Source organism: Anolis sagrei, chromosome 11 (assembly GCF_037176765.1).
Source record: "Anolis sagrei isolate rAnoSag1 chromosome 11, rAnoSag1.mat, whole genome shotgun sequence".
Taxonomy (NCBI): domain Eukaryota; kingdom Metazoa; phylum Chordata; class Lepidosauria; order Squamata; family Dactyloidae; genus Anolis; species Anolis sagrei.
The window spans coordinates 32,928,586-32,946,473 of NC_090031.1; the positions used below are offsets into that span (position 1 = coordinate 32,928,586).

The 17,888-nt window shown below is 47.6% G+C and overlaps 2 protein-coding genes across 2 annotated transcripts in view; one reads left to right on the top strand and one right to left on the bottom strand.

The window, feature by feature from the left end:
* The window catches only part of YWHAG (tyrosine 3-monooxygenase/tryptophan 5-monooxygenase activation protein gamma), a 30,994-nt gene extending 26,407 nt beyond the window's left edge, over nucleotides 1-4,587 (top strand). The window contains exon 2 of the mRNA XM_060756737.2: nucleotides 485-4,587. Coding sequence (XP_060612720.1) covers nucleotides 485-1,141 — 657 coding nt within the window. The 3' untranslated portion in view covers nucleotides 1,142-4,587. The remainder of the gene's footprint in view (nucleotides 1-484) is intronic.
* A 5,747-nt stretch (nucleotides 4,588-10,334) lies between these two features.
* Nucleotides 10,335-15,020, bottom strand: HSPB1 (heat shock protein family B (small) member 1). The gene is made up of 3 exons (XM_060757721.2): nucleotides 14,608-15,020; nucleotides 12,549-12,612; nucleotides 10,335-10,599 (listed from the first exon to the last, which is right to left on the bottom strand). The coding sequence occupies exons 1-3, from the start codon at nucleotides 14,993-14,995 to the stop codon at nucleotides 10,410-10,412; spliced, it is 642 nt and encodes a 213-aa protein (XP_060613704.2). The 5' UTR covers nucleotides 14,996-15,020; the 3' UTR covers nucleotides 10,335-10,409.
* Between the last annotated feature and the right edge of the window lie 2,868 nt (nucleotides 15,021-17,888).

The following is a 17,888-nucleotide window of genomic DNA, read 5'->3' on the forward strand; positions in this document are numbered from 1 at the left end:
ATAGATTAGCTAGAGATGGACAGGAGATAGATAGATGATAGATAAATAGATCAATAGATAGATTCATAGATAGATAGAATCTGAGAGTTGGGACCCCAAGGACCATCCAGTCCAACTCTTAAGAGATAGATAGATAGATAGATAGATAGATAGACAGACAGACAGACAGACAGAAACATAATTTGACCTCTATTATGCCGTTTTTGGATTAGATCAACTACTTTCAAAGTAAGTACCACATAATTATTTACATGGATACATAGGACACATATAGTTTTTGCCTACTATATCCCTGCCCTCTCCAATCCTTCCTCATTCAGATAGTTTTGACCATAGGGTGAAAGCCATTCACAAATTGTCTACACTGACAAAGTTGTGTTGTGTTTAGACCTGGGAAGGGCTGCCGGTGAAGAGCGGATTGTCTAACCAGGTGTCTTGTGTCCTCCTCCTTTCCTCCCCCCTTCCTTTGACCCCCGAAATGCAGGTGACGGAGCTGAACGAGCCACTCTCCAACGAAGAGCGCAACCTGCTCTCTGTGGCCTACAAGAACGTGGTGGGGGCGCGGCGCTCCTCGTGGCGCGTGATCAGCAGCATCGAGCAGAAGACCTCAGCCGACGGCAACGAGAAGAAGATCGAGATGGTGCGGGCCTACCGCGAGAAGATCGAGAAGGAGCTGGAGGCGGTGTGCCAGGACGTGCTGAGCCTGCTGGACAACTACCTGATCAAGAACTGCAGCGAGACCCAGTACGAGAGCAAGGTCTTCTACCTGAAGATGAAAGGGGACTACTACCGCTACCTGGCGGAGGTGGCCACGGGGGAGAAGCGGGCGACGGTGGTGGAGTCCTCCGAGAAGGCCTACAGCGAGGCCCACGAGATCAGCAAGGAGCACATGCAGCCCACGCACCCCATCCGGCTGGGCTTGGCCCTTAACTACTCTGTTTTCTACTACGAGATCCAGAACGCCCCGGAGCAGGCGTGCCACCTGGCCAAGACGGCCTTCGACGACGCCATCGCCGAGCTGGACACCCTCAACGAGGACTCCTACAAGGACTCCACCCTCATCATGCAGCTCCTGCGCGACAACCTAACGCTCTGGACGAGCGACCAGCAGGACGACGACGGCGGCGAAGGCAACAACTAGGGCCCTCGGACGGACTGGCAGCCGCACGCCGATGCTACTCCTGCAGTCTTTATGTTTTTTTCCCACCAGTTTTTTGGGGGGAGGGGGTCAGGGGTGGGGAGGGGAGGGGGAGAGGAGGGGCGACCTTCCCGGGAGGCTCCCCACAAACCTGTCTTGGATTGCCTCTTTGACACTTTTGCCAAAACACCACTCGTGGGAAGTCAGGCCGGCTGGGGCGTGTTTGGGAAGGGAAGAAGGGAAGGAAGGAAGGAAGGAACGGCAGCCTCGCAGTGGCATATTATGGACTGTTCTGTAGACAACTAAATAGTAATACCAGGGGAGCTGTCTTTAAGTTATCTTAACCGCTAGGCGTTGACGATGACTAACTCGAATGGAATGGCCCTCTTTTTTTAAACGTTTTCGTTTTTGGCCGTTGCGTTGCACGTTTTGGTTTGCCGTTCCGTGGTTTCCAGTTAGCTTTTTTCGGTCCATCTCTCCTTTGTTTCCTTTTCTTCCCCTATTTATAAACCTCACCCATCGTGACGTTTAAGTAGTTGTGTGTCTCTTCTCCCGGTCCTTAGTTTTGGAGCGCCGCTTGCTGACGATCGCGTCGCTTTTACAGGCGAAAAACTCGCAAAACACCCGCGTCTCGGAGCTTTCTTGAGATACTTAAGATAGCTCGCAGTATTAACGCTCAACCGCAGTTTACAGTATTTCTACGCGACAGCCATATTTGACATCAAGCCATCGAGTGTGAACTTGCTTTGCTTCTTCTTTTGTTTTCTTTTTCCCTAACTCGCTTTGCTCTCCTTTAGTCCGCCATCTTTAATTTCCTCGTTCCGATTCGTAGCCATTTTCATTGGTGCTTGGCGAGCGGCTGTATAGAAGTTTCCAAGAATCAACAAGAGGAAAGGATAGTGAGAATGAAAGTAATTAAAATTTGAAATATTCCAAGGGGAAGCCAGTGGACTGATGCCATTTCTGGGCGTCTCCTGTGACAGCCCCTAAATTCATTCTTGATTCCTTTCTCTAAAAAGGGGGGTTGCAACCTCTCCTTCGTGCTGTGTCTAAGATTTTCTGCTGGGTGGCAAGTTCACTTAGAAGATACCTTTTTTCCTTTCATGTCTTTGCTGCATGCAAACACGCATTGCCGATGATGACCTTGGTGAAAATGCGGAGCAAATTTGGAACGAAATTGTAGGCACTCCGGAACTTGAGCACTGAAACCGAATGTTTTTTTCCTTCTCTGTCTTTGCTGCATGCAAACACGTGTTGTTGACAACCTTGTCTAAAATGCAGAGTAAATTTGGAACGAAATTGTAGGCACTCCGGAACTTGAGCACCGAAACCGAATCTCTTTTCCTGAACAAAGCTTCCGTCTCAAATTAGAAAAAAGAAAAGGGTAAATTTTCTAGGAAAGGATGATTCTTGGAAATTTTAGTCATTTTCACGTTGAAGTTTTTCCTTGTCAAAAGTGGGAGAATCCTCACTTTTGCGGCTCGTGTCTTTGCATCGCATTCGATCGCAATGAGGAGGGTCCCTTTTTTGTTCTTTTTGAGGGGCCAACAAAGTGCTCGTAAACGCAGCGTTGGCGGATGGCACGATTACTTAGGAGATGCCCTTTTTCCTTCTATGTCTTTGCAGCATGCAAACACGTGTTGTTGACAACCTTGTCCAAAATGCAGAGTAAATTTGGAACGAAATTGTAGGCGCTCCGGAACTTGAGCACCGAAACCGAATGCTTTTTTCCTTCTACGTCTTTGCTGCATGCAAACACATGTTGTTGACGAACTTGTCCAAAATGCAGAGTAAATTTGGAACGAAATTGTAGGCGCTCCGGAACTTGAGCACCAAAACCGAATCTCTTCCCCCGAACGAATTATAAACGAATTACGTCTCAAATACTAAAAAATTACGTCTCAAATTTAAAAAAATTACGTCTCAAATTATAAAAAATTACGTCTCAAATTATAAAAAATTACGTCTCAAATTATTAAAAAAAAATAGCGTAAATTTTCTAGGAAAGGATGATTCTTGGAAATTTTAGTCATTTTCACGTTGTCGTTTTTCCTCGCCGAAAGTGGGAGAACGTCACTTTCGTGGTTCGTGTCTTTGCGTCGCATTCGATCGTTGCGAGAAGGGTCCTTTTTTTGTTTTGTTTTTTTCCGAGGGGCCAACAAAACGCTCGTAAACGCGGCGTCGGTGCGGACACCGTTCCTTTAGAAACCTGCCACTCGCTCATGCTTTGTTGCCGCGCGGCGGTTTGCGTCGGATAGATTTTTGCGTCCGGTGGGTTTTTTTGCGTCCGATCCGATCCGAGGAAGACTAGGAGAGGCTTGCAAAGATTTGGGACGACGGAGCCCCGAAACGTCGGGGAACCGGAGGGACATCTTCCCGCTTCTCTTTCCGTTTGCCGTCGTTGTCGTCGTCGTGTCGCATGAGCCGTGGCTTTGTTTTGGTTTGGAAGTGCTTTACTGGAATTACGAAACCCCTTCACCTACACAAAACACACACACACACATATATATAGAAACCGATATATATATATGTCTTTTCTTCTCATATACCCCTCGCTTTTAGCTCTGGCTGCTTTAGGAAAACTATACGCGCAAAAGGGGGGACAAGACCGCACAAGAGGGCTCAATTCGGAGGGAGGGTTTCGGGGGATTTGTGAGCAGCTTGAATGGTTCCGATATTTTTCCTCTCGTTTTTCTTTCTTTCGTTCGAGAAATGCACTTGCCTATGATAGCCGTCTCTCCAGTGAAATGAATTAACTGCTCCATTACTCTATTGATACAATATTGTGCATGCTGGTGTCGTATTTCTATAAGAGTAGCTTGAAATTTATTAACTTATACTGTAGGTGTTATGTATTCCTATGACAAAATAGTCTTCAGCGATTTTTTTTAAAAAAGTTTTTTTTTAATTTATTTTGAATTATTTTAATTTTTTTTCTTTTAATTTTGGGGGGCAAAATTAAAAAAAATAAAGTTTGCTCTCCCAAATAGTGACCGTAACGAAACCGATCTAGATGTTGCTATAGTGACATGCGATTCTATGCGAATTCGTTCTCTCTTTTTTTTTTTTAGTCTCGGAAGTTACGAGGAAAAAAAAAAAGTCCGAAAGCAAACGAAAACACCAGTGTTAGCCGAATCTTAATGTCTGGTGTGCGTCATGGTGAAATTATAACTATTACAGTGTAGGAGAAAAACGAAGGAAGCCTTTGTTTGTGCTTTTTCTGTCACGTTTATGATGCAGTGAACTCTTTTTAAGGTCGAATCAGTGGTTACGATTACTTTTCCTTTCCTTTTTTCCTTTTCTTTTTCCCGACTCCGTGTTTCTGTAAGGGATGATTTCACACACGGACCATTCTTAGCAGTTTTCCTCAGTGATGGAATATCATGAATGTGAGTCATTATGTAGCCGTCGTACATTGAAGCCAATAAACTTAAACAGATCTGATGTCAGTGCTGCGGCTTCACCGCTGGTCTTGTCTCCGGACTCGTTCTTCTTTTGCTGGGGATGATGGGAAACCTACTCGTTCGCGTTTCCGACCCGGGCACGACTCGTAACGGTTGTATTTCCCATCCTTTCTAAGCCAGGAGTCGGGAGTCAAAACGCCCCGGAGAAGGCAAGGATTCGTCAGTCCCGAAGACCCGGCTCTTGAATGGGAGGCAATGATGAATACTGTCTCCGCCTGACTGGTAACAGTCATGGTGACTCAAACTGAAGCATGAGCGGCGGAGGAGACGGGGACCCCATAAGTGCGCATCACCAGAGCCGGGAAGAAGGCCAAGCGGGAAAAGGCGTTTGTAGTTGGAGAAAGCTAAGGGAGTGAATCCCAGGATCGGGAGGGACCCCAAAGGCCATCCAGTCCAACCCCGTGCTGCCAGGCGAGAAGATAGACTTACCACCCTCCTCTTTCTCCTTGGCATCTTCTTCCTCCCTCCTCCTCCTTCTTCTCCTCCTTCTCATCCTCCTGCTCTTCCTTCTCTTCCTCCTTTTCCTCCTGTTCCTCTTGGTCTTCCTTCTCTTCTTCTTCCTCCTCCTCCTCCTCCTTTTCTTCCTATTCCTCCCCCTGCTCTTTCTCCTCCTCCTGTTCTTCTCTTCCTCCTGTTCCTCTTGCTCTTCCTTCTCTTCTTCCTTCTTCTCCTACTCTTCCTTCTTCTCTTCCTGCTCTTCCTCTTCCTCCTCTTCCTCATCCCCCTCTTCTTCCTCCTGCTCTTTCTCCTTCCTCCTCTTCCTCCTGTTTCTCTTGGTCTTCCTTCTCTTCTTCTTCCTCCTCCTCCTCCTCCTCTTCTTCCTATTCCTCCTCCTGCTCTTCCTCCTCAACTTGCTCTTTCTCCTCCTATTCTTCTCTTGCTCCTCTTCCTCCTGTTCCTCTTGCTCTTCCTTCTTCTCTTCCTTCTCTTCTTCTTCTTCCTCCTCCTGCTCTTCCTCCTCCCCCTCTTCTTCTTCTTCCTCCTCTTCCTTCTTTTCTTCCTCTTCCTTCTCCTCCTACTCTTCCTCCTCCTCCTGCTCTTGCTTTTCCTCCTACTCTTCCTCTTCATCCTTCTCCTCCTTATCTTCCTTCTTTTCTTCCTCTTCCTCCTCCTCCCGCTCTTCCTCTTCCTCCTGCCCTTCCTCCTCGTCCTTCTCCTTCTCTTCCTCCTCCTCCTCTTGGTCTTACTTCTCTTCTTCTCCTCCTCTTCTTCTTCTTCTCCCTCCTCCTCTTCCTGCTCCTGCTCTTCTGCCTCTTCTTCCTATTCCTCCTCCTGCTCTTCCTCCTCCTCCTCCTGCTCTTTCTCCTACTCCTGTTCTTCTCTTCCTCCTCTTCCTTCTGTTTCTCTTCATTCTTCTCTTCCTCCTCCCCCTCTTCCTCCTCCTCCTCTTCCTTCTTTTCTTCCTCTTCCTTCTCTTCCTTCTCCTCCTGCTCTTGCTCTTCCTCCTGCTCTTCCTCCTCGTCCTTCTCCTCCTTATCTTCCTTCTTTTCTTCCTCTTCCTCCTGCTCTTCCTCTTCGTCCTTCTCTTCCTTCCTCCTCCTCTTCCTCTTCTTGCTCTTCTTCCTCCTCATCCTCCTTCTTCTCTTCTTCCTTGTCTTCCTCCTCCTCCTGCTTTTCCTCCTCGTCCTTCTCCTCCTTATCTTCCTTTTCTTCCTCCTCCTGCTCTTCCTCCTCGTCTTCCTCTTCCTTCTTCCTCTTCCTGCTCTTCCTCCTCCTCCTCCTCCTTCTCCTCCTCCTCTTTTTTCAGGGTTGTGAGGGACCCTAAAGGCCATCTATTCCAACCCTTTGCTGCCAGGCGGGAAAACAGAATAACTAATCTCCTCTTCTTCCAGGACTCTAAACAGCTAACAAACATTAACTTTCTATTACTACTACTACTACTACTACTGCTATTATTAGACTCGCGTCATTGGGAGGGACCCTAAAGGCCATTTCAATGGTTGAGTGGTTCAGTGGTTTTCCTGGTGTACCATTCCTTGATGGGATCACCATAAGTCCCAAATGAGTCGAAGGCACACAAACAAGAGCCATGCAAAGTTTGATTGACAGATTGGGTTCTTCTGAGGCTGAGAGTGATTTGCCCAAGTGCACACAATGCCATTCAAAACAATCAATACTTGAGGTCGGAGAATGTGCTTTCTTCGGATCTCCTGTCCTAAGAGGCAGTGTGATCCACTTTTTCTCGCCCCCCAAAATAATATAACTGAATCCTCCCCCCTGCAATGCAGAAAGGCTGCGCATGCGCCCTTGGCCCCCTCCAGACCGCGGTGCCCACTTTGCACGTGTCTTGGCTGCCATCTTATGGATGATGCCGACATTGCAGCCTCTCAACTCATCATCATAATACTTGATGGCCTTTGGGGGTCCCTTCCAGCTCTTGAATTCTTTGATTGACAGATAAGATAGACAGACAGACAGATACAAATATACATGCAAGTGGTCAGATTAGATGGTGCTTGGGGTCCCTACCTATTTTAGGATTCTTGAGGTCCATTACAACTAGGATTCGAAGAGATAATTATAATAACAATATAAATTTAGATATAGGAGCCCCCGGTGGCCCAGTGGGTTAAACCCCTGTGCTGGCAGGACTGAAGACCGACAGGTCGCAGGTTCGAATCCGGGGAGAGGAGGATGAGCTCCCTCTATCAGCTCCAGCTCCTCATGCGGGGACATGAGAGAAACCTCCCACTGGGCAATGTCCTTGCAGACGGCCAATTCTCTCACACCAGAAGTGACTTCTGACACGACCAAAAAAATAAATGAATTTAGATATAGATGCATACACAAAGAGGGTTAGACTGGATGGCCCTTGGGGTCCCTCCCACCTCCAAAATTCTATGTTAAAGATCGATATTGATATCGATATATAAATATCATACAAGAGGTTGGACTAGATGGCCCTTGGGGTCCTTCCAATTTCAGGATTCTACGATAGATGATAGACAGACAGATAGATAGATATATTAGACAGATAGAGGATATATGATCGGTAGATAGAGGGATTGGACTGGATGGTCCTTAGGATCCCAACTTCCTATCTATCTATCTTTATCTAATATATCTGTCCATCTATCTAATATATCTATCTGTCTACCCTATTCTGTCTGATAGGAAGATTGAGGGGTTGGCCCTTGGGGTCCTTCCAACATCAGGATTCTATGATGGAAGATAGATAGACAGACAGACATATATTAGACAAATAGAAAAATCGATCGATAGATAGATAATAGGTTGGACTAGATGGCCCTTGGGGTCTTTCCAACATCAGGATTCTATTATGGAAGATAGACAGACAGACATATTAGACAGACAGACAGATAGATAGATGATACGTTGGACTAGATAGCGCTTGGGGTCTGCCCAATGTCAGGATTCTATGATAGATAGATAGATAGATAGATAGATAGATAGATAGATAGATAGATAGATAGATGACAATAGGTTGGACTAGATGGCCCTTGGGGTCCTTCCAACATCAGGATTCGATGATAGTACATAGACAGACAGACATATTAGACGGACAGACAGACAGAAAGATAGATGATAAGTTGGACTAGATGGCCCTTGGGGTCCGCCCAATGTCAGGATCCTATGATAGATAGATACATAGACAGATAGATAGATAGATGGATGGATGATAGGTTGATGGCCTTTGGGGTCCTTCCAACATCAGGATTCTATGATAGTAGACAGACAGACAGACAGACAGATAATAGGTTGAACTAGATGGCCCTTGTGGTTCTTCCAACATCAGGATTCTATGATAGATAGAGAGATAGATAGACAGACAGACAGATAGATAATAGTTTGGACTAGATGGCCTTTAGGGTCTTTCCAACATCAGGATTCTATGATAGTAGATAGACAGACATATTAGACAGACAGACAGATAGTTGATACGTTGGACTAGATAGCCCTTGGGGTCCTTCCAACATCAGGATTCTATAATAGATAGATAGATAGATAATAGGTTGAACTAGATGGCCCTTGAGGTCCTTCCAACATCAGGATTCTATGATAGTAGATAGACAGACAGATAGATAGATAGATAACAGGTTGGACTATATGGCCCTAGGGGTCCTTCCAACATCAGGATTTGATGATAGTAGATAGATAGACAGACAGACATATTAGACAGACAGATGATAGGTTGGACTAGATGGCCCTTGGGTCCTTCCGACGTCAGGATTCTATGGTAGTAGACAGACAGACAGACAGACAGATAGATGATAGGTTGGACTAGATGGCCCTTGGGGTCCTTCCAATGTCAGGATTCGATGATAGATAATGATAGGTTGGACTAGATGGCCCTTAGGGTCCTTCTAATGTCAGGATTCGAAGATAGATGGATGGAAGGATGGATGATAGGTTGGACTAGATGGCCCTTGGAGTCTTTTCAACATCAGGATTCAATGATAGTAGACAGACAGACAGACAGACAGATAGATAATAGGTTGGACTAGATGGCCCTTGGAGCCCTTCCAGCTTCAGGATTCAATGATAGATAGATAGATAGATAGATAGATAGATAGATAGATAGACGGACAGATGGACAGATGGACAGATGGACAGATGGACAGATGGATAGATAGAGATGATAGGTTGGACTAGATGGCCCTTGGGGCCCTTCCAGCTTCAGGATTCAATGATTGATAGATAAATAGATAGATAGATAGATAGATAGATAGGTTGGACTAGATGGCCCTTAGGGTCCTTCCAACGTCAGGATTCTATGGTAGTAGATAGACAGACAGACAGATGATAGGTTGGACTGGTTGGCCTTTGGGGTCCTTCCAACATCAGGATTCAATGATAGATAGATAGATAGATAGATAGATAGATAGATAGAGATGATAGGTTGGACTAGATGGCCCTTGGGGTCCTTCCAAAGTCAGGATTCTATGGTAGTAGATAGACAGACTGATAGATTGATGATAGGTTGGACTAGATGGCCCTTGGGGTCCCTCCAACGTCAGGATTCGATGATAGATAGATACTCCTTGGGATCCCTTCTAACTTCATGCTCCTGTGTCAAAGATAGATCTCTCTATCCCTATGGGTTCATGCACAATGTAAACAAGGTTGGTGTGGCTGTCCCTTGGGACCCCTTCCATCTCTGCGCTCCCCTGGTTCCAAGGGACAATAAGGATGTGCTAATGCATCCAATGGGGTGTGAGGAGGCCCCACTGGAGAGGAGGCCTTGACCTTCCCAGGGCTGTGGCATGTGCGACATGGTCATAAGGGGGCTGCGGTGGCGCATGCCTCCCTCACAAACCGCACTCCACCCCCTTTTGTCCTGGCACACACAGGCAGGCAGTCAGGCAGGCGCGCCTTGCACACGCTCTGGCACACTCACCCTGGGCCTGGCTGGCCAATGGGCGCCACAGCAGCGGTGGTGCAGCAGCCAATGAGTCAAGGCGAGCGCAAGCTGCCAAATCACTCCTCTGTTGCTAAGGCTTGGAAGAACTGAATGAGGAGAGATATGGATGGAGGAGGAGGCAGTCAGGCGCATGGGCACACACCTCTCCATTCGTCCTCACAGCACATGTTATGCAAGCAGGCCGCTGGGTCATGCCCTGGCAGAGGTCATGATTCAGAGAGAGATACACATATAGCTATGCACAGCGACACAGGTAGACACAGAGACGCAGGGCGTTGGACTGGATGGCCTTTGGAGCGCCTTCCAACCAACTCTAGGCAGGAAAACAACCCAAATATTCAATCATAAGCAGGTTTGGAAGGAATTTATTGATGCGCATCAAATCTCGATTTTAGAAAAAAGGGCGAAGCAAGATGTTTGGGGCTCATTTGGCGGCCCCTTCCTCGGGCTTCTTGACCTCTGGCCTGGGGATCTGGGCGTGGGCCTCGAAGGTGACCGGGATCTTGATCTCCGCAGACTGCAAGGCTGGCTTGGGCAGCGGCGCCTCCACCGTCAGAAGGCCCTCCGGGGACAGGGAAGAGCGGACCGCCGAGGGGTCCACGCCCGGGGGGAGCCTGAGGAAGGAAAGGGAATCGGAAGGGAAAGAAAGGAGGAAGGAAGGAAGGAAGGAAGGAAGGAAGGAGGAAGGGAGGAAAGAAAAGAAAAGAAAAGAAAAGAAAAGAAGGGAGGGAGGGAGGGAGGGAGGGAGGGAGGGAGGGAGGGAGGGAGGGAGGGAGGGAGGGAGGGAGGGAGGGAGGGAGGGAGGGAGGGAGGGAGGGAGGGAGGGAGGGAGAAAGAAAGAAAGAAAGAAAGAAAGAAAGAAAGAAAGAAAGAAAGAAAGAAAGAAGGAGAAGGATGGATGGGAGGAAGGATGGATGGAAGAAAGGATAGATAGAAGAAAGGGAGGAAGGAAGGAAGAAGGGTGGAAGGAAGGAGGAAGAATGGATGGATGGAAGAAAGGAAGAAGGATGGATGGAAGAAAGGAAGGGGGAAGGAAAGAAGGAAGAGAAGGATGGATGGAAAGAAGGAAGGAAGGAAGGATGGAATAAAAGGAGGAGGAAGAAAGGAAGAAGGATGGATGGAAGAACGAAGGGGGAAGGAATAAAAGAAGGAGGAAGGAAGAAGGGTGGAAGGAAGGAGGAAGAATGGATGGATGGAAGAAAGGAAGAAGGATGGACAAGAAAGGAAGGAAAGCATGGATGGAAAAAAGGAAGGAAAAAGGAAGGATGGATGGAAGAAATGAAGGAGGAAGGAAAGAAGGAAGGGAAGGTTGAATGGAAAGGAGGAAGGTAGGAATGATGGATGGATGGAAGCAAGGAAGGAAGGAAGGAAGGGGGAAGGATGGACGGAAGAAAGGAAGGAGGAAGGATGGATGGAAGAAATGAAGGAGGAAGGAAAGAAGGAAGGGAAGGTTGAATGGAAAGGAGGAAGGTAGGAATGATGGATGGATGGAAGCAAGGAAGGAAGGAAGGAAGGAAGGGGGAAGGATGGACGGAAGAAAGGAAGGAGGAAGGATGGATGGAAGAAATGAAGGAGGAAGGAAAGAAGGAAGGGAAGGTTGAATGGAAAGGAGGAAGGTAGGAATGATGGATGGATGGAAGCAAGGAAGGAAGGAAGGGGGAAGGATGGACGGAAGAAAGGAAGGAGGAAGGATGGATGGAAGAAATGAAGGAGGAAGGAAAGAAGGAAGGGAAGGTTGAATGGAAAGGAGGAAGGTAGGAATGATGGATGGATGGAAGCAAGGAAGGAAGGAAGGGGGAAGGATGGACGGAAGAAAGGAAGGAGGAAGGATGGATGGATGGAAAGAAGAAGGAAGGAAGAGGGGAGGGAGGATGGATGGATGGAAGAAAGGAAGGAAGGATGGAAGAAAGGAAAGATGGGAGGGAAGATAAGAGGGAAGAAGGATGGAAGAAGGAAGGAAGGAAGGAAGGAAGGAAGGAAGGAAGGAAAGGATGGATGGATGGAAGGAAAAGGAAAGGGATAGAAGAAGGAAGGGAAGTAAGAGAGGAAGGAACGATGGACAGAGGAAAAGAAGGAAGGAAGGGATGGAAGAAGGAGAGGGGAGGGACAGAAGAAGGAAGGAAAGACCAAGAGGGAGGGAGAGCACAGCAGTTGAGGATGCTTGCCATAGATGCAGGCGAAACGTCAGGAGAAATGCCTCTAGAACATGGCCATATAGCCCGAAAAAACCCACAAGAACTGAGTTTCCTCCCTATTTCCCTATTTGGAGAAAATATAACAAAAGGTGCCATTTTCCATCTGGCCACAGGATGGCGACAAAGTGGACTCAGCAGGAGCCCTCTACTGCTAGGCTGCACTAAAAGGGTGCAATTCCCGAGTTGGCCACTGGATGGCAGCAAAGAGACATGCCATTAAGGCATTGCAGGGCTCAGGATGGGCCTCCTTCTGCACTGTCTGGGGATGATGGGACCTGTTGTTGTTTCAACTCCCCAGGTAAAAGGATCAAAGGAAACGGGTCCCTCCATTGGGAAGGAACTGACCAGAAACCCGCCCAGCAACTTACGTGTATTTCCTGGTGAAACACCTGGAAATAAATCCATGCTCATCTTGTCGTTCTTCGTGTTTTCCTGAAAGAGACGGAAGGAGAGAACGTAAACAAACCCCACATTTGGACACAGACCTATTCTTACATTTTATTATTGGCTTATTACATATTATTTTAATATATATTATTTTATAATATAACATTATATTATTATATATTTTTATATTATTGTTGCTTTAGTTTATTGTTGTTATATTGTGACTGTATTAATGCAATCGCAATCGTATAAAGCAATTATAATGTAAAGTAACAATAATTTATAATACTACAAAATAAAATAATATAAAACATAGTAAAAACAGGATGCAAATAAATCTATACTAGTATTACTATTAAACATAATTTATCAATCAATCAATCAAAACCTAATGTTTGAAAAGACCCCAAAGACTACCCTATCTATCTATCTATCTATCTATCTATCTATCTATCTATCCATCCATCCATCCATCCATCCATCCCAGCATTGGAAGAGACCCTAAGGGCCATCCCATCCAATTCCCTGTATGTATGTATGTGTCAGTTTGCCTCTCTCATAGATAGATAAATAGACATAGATAGATAGATAGATAGATAGATAGATAGATAGACAGAGGGATGGATGGATGGATGGACGGATGGACGGACAGATAGACAGATAGAGGGATAAACAGATAGATGAATGGATGGATGGATAGATGGATAGACGGACAGACAGACAGACAGACAGATAGATAGATAGATGGATGGATGGAGGGATAGACAGACAGATAGATAGAGGGATGGGTGAGTAGGTAGATAGGATGATAGATACATAAGAAGATAGATGGGAAGATATACACATACAAGTAGTTGGACTCTAGTTGGATTCTATGATAGATGGATGGCTAGATAGATAGATAGATAGATAGATGTATACGTACATACAGAGGGTTGGATAGATAGGTTAGTAGCTAGGTGGATGGATAGAAAGATATCTAGATGCAGAAGGTTGGACTGGATGGCCCTTGGAGTCTCTTCCAACGTCACGATTTTATGATGGATGGGTGGATGGATAGACAGATAAATAGATAAGTGGCAGGTGGGTCAGTGGGTACGTAGGTAGGTGGATGGATGGATGGATGGATGGATGGCTAGATAGATGGATGAATGGATGGATGGATAGAGGGATAGACAGAGGGATAGATAAAGTGGTTGGGTGGGTCAGTGGGTAGGTAGATAGATAAGTAGATAGATAGGATGATAGATACATGCGAAGATACAAACATACACATACAAAGTTGGACTGGATGGCCCTTGGGGTTCCTTCCAACTAGGATTCTTTGATTGATTGATAGATAGATAGATAGATAGATAGATAGATAGATAGATAGATAGATGGTGGATGGATTGATGTATTGATGGATCAATGGATCAATGGATCAATAGATAGACCAATAGATAGATAGAGCGATGGATGGATGGATGGATGGATGGATGGATGAATGGATGGATGGATAGATAGAGATAGATAGATAGATAGATAGATAGATGGTGGATGGATTGATGTATTGATGGATCAATGGATCAATGGATCAATAGATAGACCAATAGATAGATAGAGCGATGGATGGATGGATGGATGGATGGATGGATGGATGGATGGATGGATGAATGGATGGATGGATAGATAGAGATAGATAGATAGATAGATAGATAGATAGATAGAGGGATAGAGGGATAGAGGGATAGAGGGATAGAGGGATGGGTGGGTAGGTAGATAGGGTGATAGATACATGGGAAGATAGATAGATGGGAAGATATACACATACAGGTAGTTGGACTGGATGACCCTTGAAGTCCCTTCCAACTTCAGGATTCTAAGATGGATGGATGGGAAGATCGGCACATATACATACATACAGAAGGTTGGACTGGGGGGCCCTTGGCTCCCCTTCTAACTCTAGGACTCCCTGACCCACCAGCCCCCTATTCAATCACTGCCTTGGCCGAGGGTGGGGCTGGATGCCCTCCTGGGCCCCTTTCCTTCCATCCTTACCGGTGATCTCCACCACGCCGTCCTTGGTCTTGACCAGGAGCTCCTCAGGGGCGAAGTGGTTGACGTCGAGGGCCACCTTCCACCCTTCGGGGGTCTGCCGGATCTCGGAGACGCCGCTGCTGAGCTGCCGGCTGAGGGCCCGGCTGTAGGCCGGATGGGCCCCCGGAGGGCCAGCGCTGGCCGGAGTGGCCGGCTCGGGGCTCTGGATCATGGGGCGGACGTAGCCCGGCCATCCGCTGCTGCTGCCGGCGGGCCACCTATACCAGTCATCGGGGACCATGGGCATCCCGAAGGCCTGGTCGAAGAGGCGGCCGCCTCGGTACCAGTCCCGGAAGGGCTCCCAGCTGGGGCTGCGGAGGAAGGTGAAGGGCACCTGGCGCTCCGACATGGCCAACGCTCCTTTGTCCGGCCGGGCCAGCTGGCCCTTCTCATCCAGAGGCAAAGGGCTATTTTGGGAGAAGAATGTCTCCTTGTCTATTAATGGAAATGGCGCTCCCAGGAATGGAGCGGGAGGGAAAGGCCTTTTTTGGACTGCGGGACGGGCCCTGGCATACGGAGCGGGAACGGGGACCCCGAGGGCCATCTAGTCCAGCCCCATCCTGAAAAGATGGACATTGCAGGACCATTGCATACAACAAAGCGCTCTGAAAAGATGGACGTTGTGGGATCATTGCATACAATGGGAAGAGACCACCAAATCCTTCCCAAAAGATGGCCATTGTTGGGACCATTGCTTAGAATTACAGAGCTGGAAGGGTCCCCCAAGGGTCATCCAGTCCACCCCCATTATGCTCCCCTAAAAGACGACCATTGCATACAATGAGAAGAGACCACTAAAGCCTTCCCAAAAGATGGCCAATGTGCAACCACTGCATACAATGGGAAGAGACCACCAAATCCTTCCCAAAAGATGGCCATTGTGCAGCCACTGCATACAATGAGAAGAGACCACCAAATCCTTCCCAAAAGATGGCCAATGTGCAGCCACTGCATACAATGAGAGGAGACCACCAAATCCTTCCCAAAAGATGGCCATTGTGCAGCCACTGCATACAATGAGAGGAGACCACCAAATCCTTCCCAAAAGATGGCCATTGTTGGGACCATTGCATAGAATTCCAGAGCTGGAAGGGACTCCCAAGGGTCATCCAGTCCAGCCCGATTCAGCTCTACACCTAAAGCACTCTCAAAAGATGGCCATTGTGGGACCATTGCATACAATGAGAAGAGACCACGAAAGCACTCCCAAACGATGGCCACTGTGCATAGCATTACAGAGCTGAAGGGACCCTGAGGGTCATCTAGCCCAGCCTGTTTCAGCCCTACAACTAAAGCACTCCCGAAAGATGTCCATTGTGGGACCATTGCATAGAATTACATCTCTGGAAGGGGCCCCCAAGGGTCATCCAGTCCAGCCCCATTCAGCTCTACACCTAAAGTACTCCCGAAGGATGGTCATTGTGGGATCATTGCATACAATGAGAAGAGACCACTAAAGCCTTCCAAAAGATGACCACCATTGGACCATTGCATGGGATTCCAGAGCTGGAAGGGACCCTTGAGGGTCATGTAGTCCAGCCCCATTCCGCTAGGCAGGAAGAGACCACCAAATCCCACCAATTGTTGGGACCGTTGCATAGAATTATAGAGCTGGAGGGAACCCCTGAGGGTCATCTAGTCCAGCCTCAAAATGCCTACACCTAAAGCACTCCCAAAGATGGCCATTGTGGAGACCATTGCATAGAATTACATATTTGGAAGGGACCCCCAAGGGTCATCCAGTCCAGCCCCATTATGCTCTACACCTAAAGCACTCTTGGCGTTGGGACCATTGCATACAATGAGAAGAGACCAAAAGATGGCCACTGTTGGACTATTGCATAGGATTCCAAAGCTGGAAGGGACCCTCGAGGGGCATGTAGTCCAGCCCCATTCAGCCAGGCAGGAAGAGACCACCAAATCCCTCCCATTGTTGGAACCATTGCATAGAATTACATATCTGGAAGGGATCCCCAAGGGTCATCTAGTCCCACCTCATTCCCAAAGATGGCCATTGTGGGGACAATTGCATAGAATTACAGATCTGGAAGGGACCCCAAGGGTCATCCAGTCCAGCCCCATTATGCTCTAAGTACTCTTGAAATATGGTCATTATGGGACCATTGCATACAATGTGAAGAGACCACTAAAGCCCTCCCAAAAGATGGCCACTGTGGGACCACTGCATAGGATTACAGACCTGGAGGGGACCCCTGAGGGTCATCCAATCCAGCCTCATTCTGCCGAAGAAGAAGAGACCACCAGATCCCTCCCACTGTTGGAACCATTGCATAGAATTCCAGAGCTGGAAGGGACCCTCGAGGGTCATCCAGTCCAGCCCCATTCCGCCAGGCAGGAAGAGACCACCAAATCCCTCCCATTGTTGGAACTATTGCAGAGAATTCCAGAGCTGGAAGGGACCCCCGGGAGTCATCTAGTCCAGTCTCATTATACTCTACACCTAAAGCACCCCTGAAAGATGGCCATCGTGGGACCATTGTATACAAATGAGACCACCAAATCTCTCCCATTGCTGGGACCATTGCATAGAATTACAAAGCTGGAAGGGTTCCCTGAGGGTCATCCAGTCCACCCCTATTCTGCCGGGCAAGAAGAGACCACCAAATCCCTCCCATTGTTGGAACTATTGCAGAGAATTACAGAGCTGGAAGGGACCCCCGGGAGTCATCTAGTCCAGTCTCATTATGCTCTACACCTAAATCATTCCTGAAAGATGGCCATCGTGGGACTATTGTATACAAATGAGAAGAGACCACCAAATCTCTCCCATTGTTGGGACCATTGCAGAGAATTACAGAAATGGAAGGGACCCCCGAGGGTTATCTAGTCCAGCCCCATTCCGCCAGGCAGGAAGAGACCACCAAATCCCACCCATTGTTGGGACCATTGCATAGAATTATGGAGCTGGAAGGGTTCCCTGAGGATCATCCAGTCCAGCCCCATTCTGCCCTATACTTAAAGCACTCCCGAAAGATGCCCCCCCAACCTCTGTTGAAGGACAGCCTAAGAGACTCCCATGAGCTCGCCCAAATGTCAGTCCAGAGCAGACCAGTTCACCTCCAAGGATTGAAAGACCTTTTGGGAGGTGCCAAGCAGAACGTGGCACAGACCGAGCGAGGGGAAAGAGGAGGAGAGAGCGGGGCACCAGAGGGACTATCCTTGGTGTTTTTGGGAAGCGGAGAGCGGGATCTCTCTTGCTCCGGCCGTGAGTCACTGTCCGC

What these genes read in the sequence shown, in the direction of transcription:
- HSPB1 (XM_060757721.2), bottom strand. Translation starts at nt 14,995, where the DNA reads ATGTCGGAGCGCCAGGTGCCCTTCACCTTCCTCCGCAGCCCCAGCTGG. An exon ending in CGGCGTGGTGGAGATCACCG is followed by an intron (nt 12,613 to 14,607) that starts GTAAGGATGGAA and finishes CGTCTCTTTCAG; the next exon opens with GAAAACACGAAGAACGACAA. An exon ending in TGTTTCACCAGGAAATACAC is followed by an intron (nt 10,600 to 12,548) that starts GTAAGTTGCTGG and finishes TTCCTTCCTCAG; the next exon opens with GCTCCCCCCGGGCGTGGACC.